This window comes from Chlorocebus sabaeus, chromosome 25 (genome assembly GCF_047675955.1).
Source record: "Chlorocebus sabaeus isolate Y175 chromosome 25, mChlSab1.0.hap1, whole genome shotgun sequence".
NCBI classification, from domain to species: Eukaryota; Metazoa; Chordata; class Mammalia; order Primates; family Cercopithecidae; genus Chlorocebus; species Chlorocebus sabaeus.
In genome coordinates, this window is record NC_132928.1 from 2433230 (window position 1) to 2449988 (window position 16759).

Here is a 16759-nt window from a genome sequence, read left to right on the forward strand (position 1 = left end):
TTGTGCACTGGTTCCCACACATTAACATACAAATGAATGACTTGAGGATACTGTATAGATTCTGCTTCATTAGGTCTTGATTGGGGCTTGATATTCTCCATATCTAAGTTCCTAAGGGATGCTCATGTCACTTGTCTGGGGATGTCACTTAGAGCAGGGATCCCCAATTCTCGGGCCACAGACTAGTACCGGCAGACTGGGCTGCACAACAGGAGGTGAATGGCAGGTGAGTGAGCATTAGCGCCTGAGCTGCACCTCCTGTCAGATCAGCGGTGGCATTAGATTCTCATGGGACCGTGAACCCTATTGTGAACTGCTCATGCGAGGGATCTAGGTTGCGTGCCTCTTACAAAAATCTAACTAATGCTTGATGATCTGAGGTAGAACAGTTTCATCCCAAAACCATCTCCCAGCTCCCAGACTCCTGGTCTTCCACAAAACTGGTCACTAGTGCCAAAAAGGTTGAGTATTGCTGACTCAGAGTAATAATGTGTAAAGAACAGAAAATATCCAGAGCAGAACTGATAATGAATATTGTTTAGATTTCTCTGTATCACTGACTTCAGTTCTTTCCTAGTTTACTTTTAATACCAGGAACATTTCCTATCAATTTATTACATTTTAAGGCATAGATTAAAATAAATAATGTTGGTGTTTCTTAATATCCCCTCTTATCTGAGAATGTTAAACATTATTTAATAACATTACCATGTAAAGTGGAGAAGTCAGTGCAAGATTTCCTGGGCTCTAGTCTTATCTCTGATACACATTTTGCAATGTAACTAGGCAAATTATTCAACTCCCTGAGTTTCTTCATCGAAAAATAGAAGAATTGATTTAGATCAGGAGTTTTTCAGGTATGTGCTTTTTGGAAATCAGAGTTTATTCTTCAGATAAACAGTGGTGAAACTAGACTGGGTGATTTGGAACCACCCTGTTAGAATCAAAATCATCTTACACAGTAATTTGACTAACATGAGCCTTAGGATGCTTACCAACACTGCAGTAAAACTTGACTTTTTGTTGTTGTTGGTTGGGTTTCTTGTTGCTTGTTAGTTTTAAATTTTTAATTGGTCTGAAGGTGCTGTTTTTGCAAGTATTTTTTTTTCATAATGAATCTATAAGGCATTTCTGCACATAAATTTTGCACATTTTCACACTGGCATACGCAATTCACCATCTTTACAGTGAACTGATAAGCATTTAATTTGTCAAGAGTCATACTGGTATACACTGTCTGTCAGTAGACCTAACACCAAATTCAAAATACTGATTAAAAAAAAAAATTTAGTTGTTTTACCTTAGGTTCAATCATTTGCTTTTATACAAATAGTAAAAGAAACATTGTCTTTTGTTTTTAGAATTGAGTCATTTGGAACAGCAACTTGAAGAAGCTAATGCTGTGAGGCAAGAACTAGATGAAGCTTTTAGACAAATCAAGGCTTATGAAAAACAAATCAAAACGTTACAACAAGAAAGGGAAGATCTAAATAAGGTAAAATATGTGAATAGATCATCAAAGCTTTTTCTCTGTTTTGAATCTTGTATAATAAGAATACTGAAAGCATTCATAATGAATTACAATAATACATAGTATATTTTATCTTTTTAAAAGTTGGTTTAAAAATATAAGGATTATTTTGATGTATGTCATTTGATGAGTAGCTAGTAATAAACTTTTAAATTGTTGAAGCTTGAAAGTTCAGAATCTTTTGTTCTTTTAGAAAGTTAATAGTCAAAGGACTAGATTAAAAGTGAATGTTATTGAAAAAGAAACACGAAGAAATAAGAAAATAGTAGAATCTGTTTAGCATCTATAGAAAAAATTTAAAATACAGGCATATTTTCATTATAACTTGCTGATAAGAACATTCTTAAAATATAATTTAAAATTTCTTTGGTTATTTGTTTTAAATGTCAGTTTTTATCTTTCAAAGCAGCATGGGTGAAAAAGCTAAAGTGATTTTCATAAGAACTTTGTATAACATTTAAACATTATTTTAAACACCGAGAAAATTTATTGATAGTTAAGACTCCGTAACATAGCCCAATAGGGTAAATAATATTCAAGCACTAGAGAAAATACTTTTCTTGAACCACATGCTGCTAAGCACTGTGACTTTCATTAATAGAAAAATGTTGGGACTAATGCTAGCCATTGCAAACAAGAAATCTGTAGTTTATGGCATAGCATAAGTTGTATTCAATAATGTAATATATTAATATAATGCACTGATAATATAGAATGAATGAAATCCTCTGGGGGAAGATTTGAAAGTCTTTGTGCCAGGAAAGAAATGGAGGGAATTAAAAATAAAACAAATAACCTTTAGCTGATGAAACTAATCAAAAGAACTAAAAGAGAATGCTATTAAAGAATAGATTGAAATAGACCAATACATTTTTACTTTCTTCTTAATGCAGTTTCAACCAGTTTTTTGTATAGGCCCATTTAAATTCAATGCCAATTTAATAATATTTGTCATTTAAAACAGTTAGTGTTCTATTAACTTTAATAATATTATAGTAATATTAATGGTTTACCATTTTATATTTATTGGTAGGATTACTCAGCCAAATGTAGTTAACATAATGGATGTTATGCTTCCTGCTTTCTCCTCTTCTGAGAGAGTTCCTTGGAAATCTAGAGAGAAGGATCTTGGGTTCTTTAACCCTTTGAAAAGAGGATGAAAATCTGACAGCTAGATTTATAGTAACAGGTAGTCACCAATTTTTAATGTTTTAGCATGAAAAATCCTTTTCATGTATTTTGAGAAGACAATAGTGCTGATGAAAAGAAACAGATGATACCAATATAGGATTTTGAGTGATTTGCTTAATATCCTATAGGTAGTAGAAAATGATTTTTCTCCACATTCCTTGCCAACACTTGTTATCCTTTGTCTTTTAAAAAAAAAATAGCCATTCCAATAGCTGTGAAGTGACAGCTCATTATGATTTGGTTTTTACTTCTCTTATGACTAGTGATGTTGAATACTTTTTCATATACCTATTGGCCATTTGTATGTCTTCTTAGAGAAATGTTCACTGAGATCCTTTGCCCATTTTTTGATTGGGTTAGCAAATATTCTGATTTTTTATCATGCCAAACTGTTTTCTAGTATACCAACTTCCATTTCCACCAGTAGTGTATAGAAGTTTGTGTTCATATTACCAGATTTATTACTTTTGGCCAATCTAGTCTAAATTGAGATTTTAGGTTTTAGAAAATGTTTGGTTGTGGTCTTAATGTGCATTTCTCTAATTACTAATGAGGTCAAGTATCTTCACATGGGTCTGTTGTCATTTACATTTCTTTTGTGAAATATTTCTTAATATCTTTGGTTTATTTTTCTGTTGGGTTGTTTTTTTCTTACTGATTATAAGAATTCTTGGAAATATTTGGACATTCTTTTGTGAGTTATATGTGTTACAAATATCTCTCAGTGGCTTATCTTTTTGCTTTTAGGAATCTTTTTATTAAAAAACGTTCTTAGGATTATTGTGGCCAGATTTATCAATATTTTTATGGTTAGTGTATTTGCTGTCTTATATAAAAAAATCTGAGATTTTAAAAATTTCTCCTAAATTTTTATCTTAAAGTTTTAAAATTTTAGAGTCTGTATCTCTAACTATGTTTTAAAAACTGTGAAGATGGAATTTTGATTAAAATTACATTTGATCTGCTGAGCATCGTGACTCATGCTTGTAATCCTGGCACTTTTGAGAGGCCGAGGCAGGAGGATCACTTGAGTCCAGGAGTTTGAGGCCAGCCTAGGCAACAACAGAATGAGACCCAGTCTCTACAAAAAATAAAAAAAATTAGCCTGGTGGTGCACGCCAGTCATCCCAGCTACTCAGGATGCTGAGGCAGGAAGTTCACTTGAGCCTGGTAGATCGAGGCTGCAATGAGCCATGATCATGTCACTGCACTCCAGCCTGAGCAACAGAGCAAGACCCTATCTCAAGGGGAAAAAAAATGCATTGAATTTATAGATCAATTTAGAGAGAATTAACATCATTACAATATTGTCTTTAAGTTCTTACTATATATATATTTATTACTGTTTTTCTGAATATACACACAGATTATTTCCAGAATAGAATGGACTGTTATTACTTACATACAGCAAAGAATAACTACATGGCTCCCTTCTGTGCTAAGTCTTACCTCAAGAGAAATACCCTGAGAGCTGGCAGGATAAAACCCTACACAGAAGGAATCTGTATTGTAAATGAGGAGCCTTGAAAACATTTATCCAGGTGTTTACATAGAGAAAAGAAGCAACTGCTTCCTGCTTTCTCCTCTTCTGAGAGAGTTCCTTGGAAATCTAAAGAGAAGGATCTTGGGTTCTTTCTCTAACCCTTTGGAACATAGATAAATATTTCCACTGTAAATATAAGCCCAGAGTCTTCTGCTCTATCAAAGGAAGCCCCCTTGGTCTAGGCTCCTACTCTCTGCCACCCCACCTTGAAATGTAAACACATAACCTCCAGAAGGTAAATCTTAGTTTTCTCCCTACTAAATCAGTTATAAGTTACTTTTTAAGACTTTCATTTAGCCCAGGTTTTGGTAAAATTTGTTCAGAAGGGACAAACTGCAAAAACATGAAAGTTTCTCTGCATTCCTAAAGTCTTTTTATTCGTAAACATATCGCTCCATATATTTAAAGTTCTTTTAAAATATTCTTCCATAAAATTTTGTACAGAAAAGACTTTCATTTCTTTCCTTGTTTTACTGTATTAGCTAGAAACTCAGTACAATGTTAACTAGAAATGATAATAGCAGGCATCCCCATCTTGTTCCCCAATTTTAAAGAAATTGCCTCTGATATTTCATCACTAATAATGTTTGCTGTAAGTTTTTAATAAATAATTTTTATCAGGTTAAAGAAGTTACCTTCTGTTCCTATTTTGTTAATAGCTTTTTATTTAGAATGGGTATTGACTTTATTCAATGTGCCCTTCTGTGCTCTATTGATATGTTTATATGTTTCTTATCCTTCAATAAGTTGGTGTGGTGGACTACATTTGTAGACTTTTTCTAATATTAAGTCACTGTTATATTTCTGGGTTAAGCCCAAATTTCTTATAATACTGTGATAGTATAGATAACATTTATGTAGCAAATATCTGTTCTAATAGCACTGTTGTGAAAGCTTTACATATGTTAAATTATTTAATCTCCATCACAGCCCCATGAGTTAGGTGATATCATTATTATTCTCAATTTATGAATGGTGAGACCAAGCACAGAGAAATTAGTTCACTTGCTTAAGGTCATAGAAATAGAAAGTGGTGGAGCTAGATTTTTAGCACAAGGAGTTTAGCGCCAGACTTCATGCATATCTACTTTATATATCACTGGAACTGATTTACTAATTTTTAAAAAGGATTTTCACGTTTCTTTTTATAAGTGAGATTGGTGTGTTATTATTTTTCCTCTTTCTTTTCTTTTTTTTTTTTTTTTTGATATTCAGATTATACTGGTCTCATAGAGTTGAATTGCGTTGGTTCTTTTTCTCACGGACCAGTGAGTTATTTATAAGTATCTTTTAAAATTTTCAGTGTATGGAGTTTTATTTTTTTTGTTGACTTCTAATTTAGTTGCGTGTCATTACAGAACTTGCTCTACATGATATCTGTTCTTTGAAATCTACTGAGACTTGCTTCGTGGCCTAGCCTGTTCCATTTTTAAAACATTCAATATGTGTTCTTGAAAATAGTTTGTGTTCCAATTTAGAGAGCAAGCTTCTGTACATGAAGCTTGTTAATTGAGCTTTTCAGATCGTCTTTATATTCACCGTTTTTTTGCCTACTTGGTTTATCTATTAATGACTAAGAAATTAAAATTTTTCATTATAGTGATGTTTACCAATTTTTCTCTGAAGTTCTAACAGTTTCTTTTTAATGATTTTGAGACTATCTTATAGAACGCACAAAAGTTTAGGATAGTATTTCTTCTTAGTGTATTGAATTTTATCATTATGTAGTGACATTCCTTATCCTTAATAATACTTTTTCTATTGAAGTCAAGATTTCATTTATTAATCCAATATAATAGATGGCCTTTAACTGGTGATTACTAATGTATATGGATATATTTCTACTATCTTATTTTTTGTTTTCTGTTTGTCATGATTTTTGCGTGCTGCTTTTTATTTCCTTTCTTCCCTTCTCAAAAGTTTTTAGCTGTGGTAAAATACATGTAACATAAAATTACCATCTAAACAATTTTCAAGTGCACAGTTAATTAATGTTAAGTATATTTACATTCTTATGCAGCAGTCTCCAGAATTCTTTCTGTTTGCAAAATCATTTCTTGCTTCTTCACTGACATTTGTTGTTGCTGTTGTTGACATTTTACTTTACTCTCTAGTCTTTTGGTGGTTACTCTTGGCTTCTACCATGTGTATTAACCAAGTTTAAGTTGAAGTTAAATATCTTAAAACTATTTCCCAGAAACAATTTAAAGAGGTTTAATTTTACAGATTGAGTATCCCTTATCTGAAATGCTTGGGACCAGCATTCGGATTTTGGAATATTTGCATTATACCAGTTGAGTATTTCTAACCTGAAAATCCAAAATCTGAAATGCTCTAGTGAGCATTTCCTTTGAACATCATGTTGGCACTCAGACAGTTTTGGATTTTGAAACATTTCGGATTTCAAATTTTTTGGATTAGGGATATTCAACCTGTATTACCTCTTTATAACTTTCTTTATGTGTTGTTATTGGCCAGTATTTTAGCTGTATCTTTTGTTTACTGTACAAAGTTAACATTTTTATAGTATAATCTTATATATATACTTGTTTACATTCACATTCATGTTAACCATTTTATTAGCTACTCATTTCTCTTGCATTAGATCTCTAAAATCATTTTTTTCTTCCTGAGATAAAGCTTTACTGGTTCCTTTAGTGCAGATCTGATTATGGTAAGCTCTGCCAGTTTTTGTTTATATGAAGCCTCAGACTTGAAAAGTAATTTTTTGGGTATATAATTTTAATTATCTTCTCATGTCTTTGAAAATATTTTACCCTGTTTCTGTTGCTGTTGTTACTTCTTCAGTGTATGTTCTTAGTCTAATTTTCCTTCTCCCACCTTATTTGAGGATGGGGAATAGGTGATTTGCCTTTTTGTCCCTCTGATTTCTTTACGGTCTTTTATTTCTCTTTGGTATTACCAAAGAGTGTTGTTTTTTGAACACGTATGGTTTGGGTTTTTAAATTTTTTTCTTGATTCATAAATGTAGAGCTTCCTCTAGTGATTGATGCATGTCTTTAATTTTAACATTTATATTTTTTCTTCTTTTTTTTTTTTTTTGAGGTGGAGTCTCACTGTATTGCCCAAGCTAAAGTGCAACTGAGTGATCTCACCTCACTGCAGCCTCAGCCTCCTAGGCTGAAGTCATCTTCCCATCACAGTAGCTAGAACTATAGGCACACACCGCCATACCTGACCTTTTTTTTTTTTTTTTTTTGGCATTGTTATTTTTTGTAGAGATGAGGTCTCACAATGTCACCTAGGCTGCTCTTGAACTCCTTGGCTCAAGCAATCCTCCTGCCTCAGCCTCCCAAAGTGCTGGGATTATAGATGAGATCAACTGGGCCAACCTTAACGTTTTCTGTTTCTAAATGTTCCGTACAGTTCTTCTATAAATCTGCTTGGTCATTTTTAATAGCCTTTTGTCATTTTTTCATTTTTATTATTTCATCTTTTATTCCTTTAAACATTTCATATGTAGCAATTTTGTGTTGATATCTAATGATTTTAATACCAAGATACCTTTGATGTTTATTTTTATTGTTTTTGTTATTTGATTGTGGTGCTTTGTTCTTTGAGTAATTTGGAATCTGTGGTTGTGAGCTCATTCTTGTTTGTTCTTAATATGTGAAAAATTCAGATTTCATTACAGTTCTTTCCCCCAAAGAAAATCTGCATTTCCTTTTGCTGGGAGGCAGGTAGTGGTACTGCCCTCAGTCCACTTTAGCTCTCCTCTAAGTTTCTCACTTCAATTAGGGAGTCTCTGGTTTAGTTTCTGTCTCCTTGCTTCTGGCTTGAGGCGTAGCCTCCATGTCAAGGGCAATGCTTGTTTTTTATGAAAACAACCTCACAAATATTTATCAAATTTTACAAATATTTATTTTGACCATCATATCGTTTATTTCTAAACTTTTTCCTCATTTGTGGAAATTAAGGTACTATCAGGTTAAATTAGCAGCTCCCGTGCATTTACTGTATTAGCATAAGGAATTGAGACCATATCAGGACACCATTCCGTTAAGAAGTAGTTTATTTATGTCAAGACACCATGCTGTTCAGAAGTAGTTTATTTATTTTAATTTGTTCTAAGGTGAATAATTTTGGCTCTTCTTGACTTAATAATAGCTATTCTGATGGCCAAATTTGGTCTCTAGGTTGCAGAATTGGTAACTTATATTCTTTTTACAAAACTGTAGGAACTAGTCCAGGCTAGTGAGCGATTAAAAAACCAATCCAAAGAGCTGAAAGACGCACACTGTCAGAGGAAACTGGCCATGCAGGAATTCATGGAGATCAATGAGCGGCTAACAGAATTGCACACCCAAAAACAGAAACTTGCTCGCCATGTCCGAGATAAGGAAGAAGAGGTGGACCTGGTGATGCAAAAAGTTGAAAGCTTAAGGCAAGAACTGCGCAGAACAGAAAGAGCCAAAAAAGAGGTTAGTAGTCAGGCAAATTTTGTAGTGCCCATGGGATAGTGATTAAAGCTACTTTTTAAGACTAGTGATATCATATATAATTTTTTATTTAATATTTTTTAAAGTTATTTTTATAGTTTGTTAATATTATTTAATATGGATTTAAACATTTGAATTATCTTCCCGTTACAAGGTTAAATTCTCATTGGGATAAATGTTTTGTTTGGAAAAAGATTATAACCATGAAATCTGCTTTTTTCATTCTGTTTTAAAGCTGGAAGTTCATACAGAAGCTCTAGCTGCTGAAGCATCTAAAGACAGGAAACTACGTGAACAAAGTGAGCACTATTCTAAGCAACTGGAAAATGAATTGGAGGGACTGAAGGTATCTTTTGACTTCACATTTATGAAGCTTAATTAATTTTCTTCTCTTTAGGCTTGTTAGGAATGTTAGCTTATACACTGTATTCAGTGTGCAGTGAAAACTAGTCATTCTTCAAACCTAGTATTCATAATTCTCGTTCTCACCAGTAGGAAGCTGATACTGATTTCTTAATTATGCTGAAGAAAATGGAGGACTATGTTTAGTGGGAAACATGAATCTATCAGGAAGGAGTTAGAATGTTTATGAAGGACTGCCTGCCTACCCAAGATGTACTGGTAATCTGCGTGGGAGTCATGGTTAGATATCCAGAACCTCTCTGTATCTCATAAACAACTCAGGAGAAGCTCAGGGGTAGCTTTGCAGACACTTGTGTTTGTTAGGATAAGATGATAATGGTCATAGTCTTATCTCAGCAGAAGGTGCTTTGCAAGGGAAATCCTTGAGCCGTTCTGGAGTCAGACTACCTATTCTTAACTTCTTGCTTCACCAGTCACTAGCTGTGTAACATGTAATATTGGACAGAACATTATGGGGCCGGGCACAGTGGCTCATGTCTGTAATCCCAGCATTTTGGGAGGCCGGGATGGGCGGATCACCTCAGGTCAGGAGTTTGAGAACAGCCTGACCAACGTGACGAAACCCCATCTCTACTAAAAATACAAAATTAGCCATGCGTGGTGGCGCACGCCTGTAATCCCAGCTACTCAGGAGGCCAAGGCAGAAGAATTGCTTGAACCCGGGAGGTGGAGGTTGCAGTGAGCCTAGATTGCACCATTGCACTCCAACCTGGGCAACAAGAGTGAAACTCTGTCTTAAGCAAAACATAACAATGTTTAACCTCATTATACTTTAATTTTCTCATCTATAAAACTATTTCATGTCAAGAGTGCATACGTACATTTGTAAACTGACACATTATAAGTGTTCAGTAACTGTTAGTGTAATAATGGTATCATGTATATTACAATGAGTGAATTAAGATCAAATTGACATGATATTTTTACCATACTAAATAATAGTCTGAATGTGGTATCTGCCTTTTATCTTTTTTGACTCCAAACTTTTTCCATCCTGTTTCCTCTGCTATACCTGTCAGGCCCCATTTCACCTACTTCTTTTAGGACCATGCTTAGTCTACTGTCCAATTATCCATAAATGTAAGAATCATACTCCTTAAAATCTACATACTCCTGTACTGCTTCTTGGAATTCTGTTAATACCTGTAGCTTAGCTCTTATTGTAATTATTTATTTGCAAATCTGTATATTTCCAGCTAAACTGTGACCTAGCTTATTGAAAATACAGGCAGGTATATTGTTAATTTGGCCCTGGCAAAGGACCAGATATTTAATACTTGTTTAATAAACCTGTTAAGTTAATGAATGAATCATGTGGTAGAATTGGTCAGAACTTACTTTTTCTCTGACAATTGAATTTCAGTGGTTGCAAGTCAAATTCCTTTGCTATAAATGGAAATATAAACTCTTGATTTTATTCTTGTTTTTGTTTTGGGAGTTTGTTTTAGTTCATCATGAATTTGTAGTCCTGGTTACCTTTATGAAGTGGAGATGTGTCTTCTATATACACCTGTACCTCTAGAGCAGGATTAGTATATAGAAGTAATTACATCACCATCCCAGATACTTTTCAGTCAGGGCCTACTTTGTTTCCAGCACTATTCTAGGAGCTTTGGGTGGTAAGAATAATAAAGTACAAACTAGAATCTTAGGCATTATTTTTATTTGAGAAAATTGAGGGTCAGAAGAGTTAAATATTTTATAGTCATAAGTGATAGAGTACAATGTAAACCCAGGTTTTCTAACTTTCATTCACATATTTTATCTAATAGTTTGCTTTTTATTTTTTTCTACAATAAACATTACTGCATTGGAAACTGTATCATGTTTACCTACTTGCCAAACACATCTCTGTGTTGTCTATAAATTTGAGATAATATAACCTACTAGTTAATGCATTTAACATGTATAGGCCAGAACCTGGCACATAGTAAAGGGTTAAAACATATTTTGGCTGTTTTAAAGATAGTAGGAATCTTCACTTCATTGAGAATACTTTTGACAGACTTAAAGAGAGAAATAGCCCTACAAAAAGAGTTAAAGACTTCAATATCTCACTTCCAATAATGAATAGAACATACACACACAAGATCAATAAGGATATTGAGGTCGTGAACACCACTATAACCAACTAGACCTAACAGATACAGAGTCAGCCCTTCATATCCATGAGTTCTATATTCGTGGCTTCAACCAACCATGGATCAAAAATATTTGGAGGAAGAAAATTAGATGGGTGCATTTGTACTGAACAGGTACAGATGATTTTTCCTGTCATTATTCCAAAGGTAAAAATTGCTTATATGGCATTTATATCACATTAGGTATTGTAAGTACAGATCGTGACGTTTTAATCAGCCACAGACTGCATATACAACAATGGTCCCTTAAGATTATAACGGAGTTGGAAAAATTCCTGTCACCTAATAATGTCTTGATGATCTTGAACCTGTGTAAACCCTATATTAATGTGTGTGTTTGTGTCTTAATTTTTAACAAAAACATTTCAAAAGTAAAACAAAAATTTTACAAATGAAAAACACTTAATAGAAAATGGATATAAAGAAAGATAGCTGGGTGTGGTGGCTCACGCCTGTAATCCTAGCACTTTGGGAGGCTGAGGTAGGTGGATCACTTGAGGCCAGGAGTTCGAGACCAGCCTGACCAACATGGTGAAACCGCGTCTCTACTAAAAATACAAAAATAAACTGAGCGTGGTGGCGCACGCCTGTAATCCCAGCTACTCTGGTGGCTGAGGCATGAGCATTGCCTGGACCTGGGAGGTGGAGATTGCAGTAAGCTGAGATTGTGCCACTGCACTCCAGCCTGGGTGACAAGAGTGAGACTCTGTCTCAAAAAAAAAAAAGAAAAAGAAAAAGATACATTTTTGTACATCTGTACAATGTGTTTGTGTTTTAAGTGTTACTACAGAAGAGTTCAGAAAGTTTTAAAATAGTAAATAGCTTATAAAGGTACAGTAAGCCAAGTTTATTATTGGATAAATAAAATGTTAAAAATAGTGTAGCCTAAGTATAAAGTGTTTATCAGGTCTCCAGTAGTGTACAGTAATGTCCTAGGCCTTCACGTTCACCCACCAGTCACTAACTCATCCATGCCAACTTCCAGTCCTGTAAGCTCCGTTCATAATACTTTACATGACATACCAGTTTTTATTTTTATACCATACTTTTGTGCCATATTTATATGCAACATATCATTTTTTGTCTTTTATATCATATTTTTACTGTATCTTTTCTATATTTAGAGATACAAGTGTTTACTATTGTGTTACAGTTCCCTGCAGTATTCAGGACAGTACCATACTGTACAGGATTGTAACCTGGGAGCAACAGGCTGTACCCTATAGCCTAGGTGTATAGTAGACTGTGCCATCTAGGTTTGTGGAAGTACAATTTATGTTCACACAAGGACAAAATCACCTAATGAGATGCATTTCTCAGAACATATCCCTGTTATTTAGCAATATGTGACTGTAATCTAGAGGTGATTTAAAGTTTATGGGAGGATGTGTGTAGGTTGTATGCAAACACTGTACCATTTTATATATGAGACTTGAGCACTCATGGATTTTAGGTATTCAAGTAGGGTCCTGGAGCCAATGCCCTATGGATACTGAGGGACAACCATGTATAGAACTTTTCACCCAACAACAGCAAAATGTACATTCTTTTAAAGTACACATGGCAGATTCTCCAGGATAGACCATACGTTAGGCCAAAAAACATCTTAGTAAATGGAAGAAGATTGAAGTCGTGTAAGGTATCATCTCCAACTACAATGAAATGGAGCTGGAAATCAATTACAGGAAAAGAAAAAACCTGGAATGTTCAAAAATATGTGGAAATTAGTGAACACACTCTTAAGCAACCATAGGTCAAAGAATAAATCACCAGGGAAATTAGAAAATACATGAATGAAAATGAAAATACAATACACTCGAACTTACAGGATGCCATAAAGGCAGTGCTGAAGAGAGAAATTTATAGCTATAAATGCCTGTATTAAAAGGAAGGACTAAAAGGGAAGAAAGTAAAAACCAGTAACCTAACTTTATACCTTAAGGTACTAGAAAAAGAAGAGCAAACTGAATCCAAAGATAGCAGAAAAAATGAAATAATAAAGATTAGGGCACAGCTAAATAAAATAAAGACTAGAAAATAATAGAATCAATAAAATGAAAAGTTAGTTGGTTAGAAGTCAACAAAATTGGCAAGCCTTTAATTAGACTGACCCCTTCCCAATAAAAAGAGCTAAAGAGGGAGAGACATTGCAAATCACTAAAATCAGAAGTATAAGGGAAAATTTTATTACTTACCAACAGAAAACAAAAGAATTATAACAGGAACAACTGTATGCCAACAGAGTAGATAACTAGATGAAATGAATAAATTCTTAGAAGGATACAAATAACCCAGTATGACTCATGGCAAAATAGAAAATCTCCGCAGACCTGTAACAAGTAAAGACATTGAATCAGTAATCAAAAACCTTCTGATGGACCCTCAGGCACTCCACAACCCTATTCCAGCGGCTTATTAAAAAAAGACAGTCAACCTTCTGATAAAGAAGAGTCCAGGACCACACCAGTTCACTGGTGAATTGAACCAAACACTTAAAGGAAAATTAACACCAATCCTTCTCAAACTCTTTTTTGAGAAGGCACCTGTAGTCCCAGCTATTCCGGGGGCCAAGGCAGGAGGATCACCTGAGACTTCAGAGGTCGAGACTATAGTGAGCCATGATCGGGCCACTGCACTCCAGCCTGGGTGACAGAGTGAGACCCTGTTTCAAAAAGAAAGGTACTTGAGACTTGAACTTAAAATAAATTCACCCAAGTTGCAGGCTGCAAGATCAACACACAGCAATCAGTTGTGTTTCTATAAGCCAGCAACGAACAATCTGCAAAGAATGTTAAGAAAGCAATTCCACTTAACAATTGCGTCTGAAAGAATAAAATACCTTGAAACAAATTTAACCAACTAAAAATGACAAAACATTGCGGAAAGGAATTAAAGAAAATCTAAATAAATTGAAAGACATCTCTTGTTTATGACTAGGGGAATTTAATATTGTTAAGATGCAGTACCTAAAGTTATGTACAGCTTCAACTCAGTCCCTATCAAAATTCAGAGTCTTTTTTGCAGAAATAAAAAGCTGATCCTCAAATTCATATGGAATTGCAAAGGACCTGGACAGCCAAAACTATCATAAAAAAATGGACAAAATTGGAGGATTCATACTTCAGAACTTATTGCAAAGTTACAGTAATCAAAACAATGTGGTACTGTCATATACATAAAACTCTCTGCACAGTAAAAATTTTACTTTTTAAAGTATTTTCAGCAACCATGTAACCAATTTATCATGTATCCCTTAATTTTTATCTTGTTTCTTTTTAAAATTGTAGAAGATTTGTTGGTTTTTCTCAGTGTTTGTTCTGTCGCTTCAAAGCTTGGCTTGTCCTCCTCTCAGAGTTTTGATAAGTATTTAATTCTGCTTTCTTTTGGATGTTTGTTGGGTCTAAAAATAATTAACTGTTTAATCTGTTTGGAGTTTGTTTTGCTAAATGGTATGACATGAGATTCATTTTTGTTATTTTATTGCTAGCTGGTGATTCCAATTTCATTTATTAATCATTACCTTACCTAGTGACTGAAGATGTCTCATATATTGAATTAAATTATTTTGGGAAGCAGATCTGTCACAGTGATACTTTAGTAAAGAGTTATAGTATGTTTTAATATTTGAAAAGTATATTTTCCCACTCACCACTTGGTATTTTCTTTGACATTTTTATTTTTACCAGTTTATTCTTATCCACGGATTAGAAACATGTCTCTGTGCCCTTCTTTCCCCACATTTATAAAGAACTTTTAATTAGAATTATGTGGAAGATAACATGAAAAATATTGAATACATGTCCATTTAATCTTCCCTTTTAAATAGTTTGTTTCAATACTTTTAGGTTTTTTTCATATAAATCAGAAATTTCTCACTGTTATTCTCCAGTTAACAATGAAATTTTTGTTGTTTATTGCTTATTTTAATATCTGGAAGTATTGATTTGTGTTTTATATGCTATTGCTTTACTCAACTCTCTCAATTCTAACACATTTCACTAGATTTATTTGTATTTTCTAGGTGAACAATTAAATAGAAATGATAAAGATGTTATTTTTCTTTACAATATTCATATTTTTAACTATTTTACATGTTGGTGAGAGAGACTATTTTACATGTTGGTCTGAAATGAATGTTGCATAAGAGTGATAATGGAAGATATCCTTTTTGTTGATATTTCTGAATTTATTCAGTGTATCTCTAAAGGCTCACCATAAATAGTATTTGGATAGTTCACAATGGATACTTTTAAATTAAAATAATTACTGTATTATTTTTTATGTGATGGTTTTATTGTGGGACTTAGGGTAGTATTTGGAATTATTACCGGATTTTATAAAATGCTAGTAGGGGTACATTCTGAGATTATCATTTGGATTTTAAATTTTAGTCTATTAAAATAATTCATTTTATGACACAGTTATTAATAAGTTTGCTGACATTAAATTATCTTCAGTGCCTGCAGTAAAGCCTATTATTTCTTGGTAGGTTTTTCTTTTTTACAGATGGGTCAATATCATTTTCATAGCGATGCTTAAGAGCAAGAATCTGCCTTGCTCTGGTTCTTCTCAAGTTAAGCAGACTTTTGCATGTTAGGCTACCTAATAAACCATTGGACAGTCTGGATCTGGCACATGAAAAATATTTTTTCGATGAATGGTTAATATTGCACTGGACACACCAGGGCTATTTCTCTGGCCCACATCACTTCCTTTGCTCTTTTTAAATTATATACTTCAGATATGAAGGAGTCAGGGTATTTTTCCTTCTACTTTAAGTCAACTACGCTTACCAGTTTTATTGCCCTTATGACTGACTTCAAAAAAGAATACACTGACCTCTAGATCTTGATTCTTTGTTGTCCCTAAACTTAAGTGCATAGGTTCTTTTAGTTTTAAAAGTTTTATTGCAACTGGGGAGACAGATAGGATATAACAAATTAATGACCTTTGGAAAATTACAAAGCTTAGGAAATCTTACAGTCATAATCTGTAGTCTGTATGTTTCTGTTTACCCTTTAGGCAGTACCTGGAAGAATCTTTGGACTTTACATTTTCTTTTCTTTCTTATTACTGAGAGGATATTTCAGCCTTATTTCTAAAAAGGTAGACTTCAACCCAATTTCTTCTCCTTCTTAATCATATCTGAAAGTGAAGAGACCTACCTTTTTTTTTTTTCTAGTGTAGATATGAAGGAGATGTTAGTTTAGACCTTTGCCATTTCTCACAGTACTGTTGCAAAAGGTTTCTGTCTTTATTTTTGTACATTCTACTCTACCATTCCTTTGCCCATTTTAATTTTTTTAAGACGCAGATGTCCTTAAAACTTTTTATCAGTTCCTCATCAGATTTAGGATGCAGTTAGATTTTTCTCTCACTCTATATACCAACAATAATTCTAAATAAATTAGAAATTTAAATGTAAAGCAAGAAATCATGTAAGTCCCGGCTAAAAATTTGACTAAATATG

The 16759-nt window shown here is 33.6% G+C and overlaps 1 protein-coding gene across 16 annotated transcripts in view; it reads left to right on the top strand.

Annotated features, from left to right (window-relative positions):
* The window catches only part of CDC42BPA (CDC42 binding protein kinase alpha), a 322506-nt gene that overhangs the window by 187472 nt on the left and 118275 nt on the right, over nt 1–16759 (top strand). For 14 of the 16 annotated variants that reach the window (XR_012091165.1, XM_007988230.3, XM_037985490.2 and 11 more), the window contains 3 exons: nt 1362–1495; nt 8465–8707; nt 8961–9071. Coding sequence is in view for 15 of the 16 variants with exons in the window: in XM_007988230.3 (XP_007986421.2) it covers nt 1362–1495; nt 8465–8707; nt 8961–9071 (488 nt within the window). In the remaining variant the exon portion in view is untranslated. The remainder of the gene's footprint in view (nt 1–1361; nt 1496–8464; nt 8708–8960; nt 9072–16759) is intronic. The other 2 variants (XM_073011469.1, XM_007988247.3) reach the window with 1 other exon arrangement.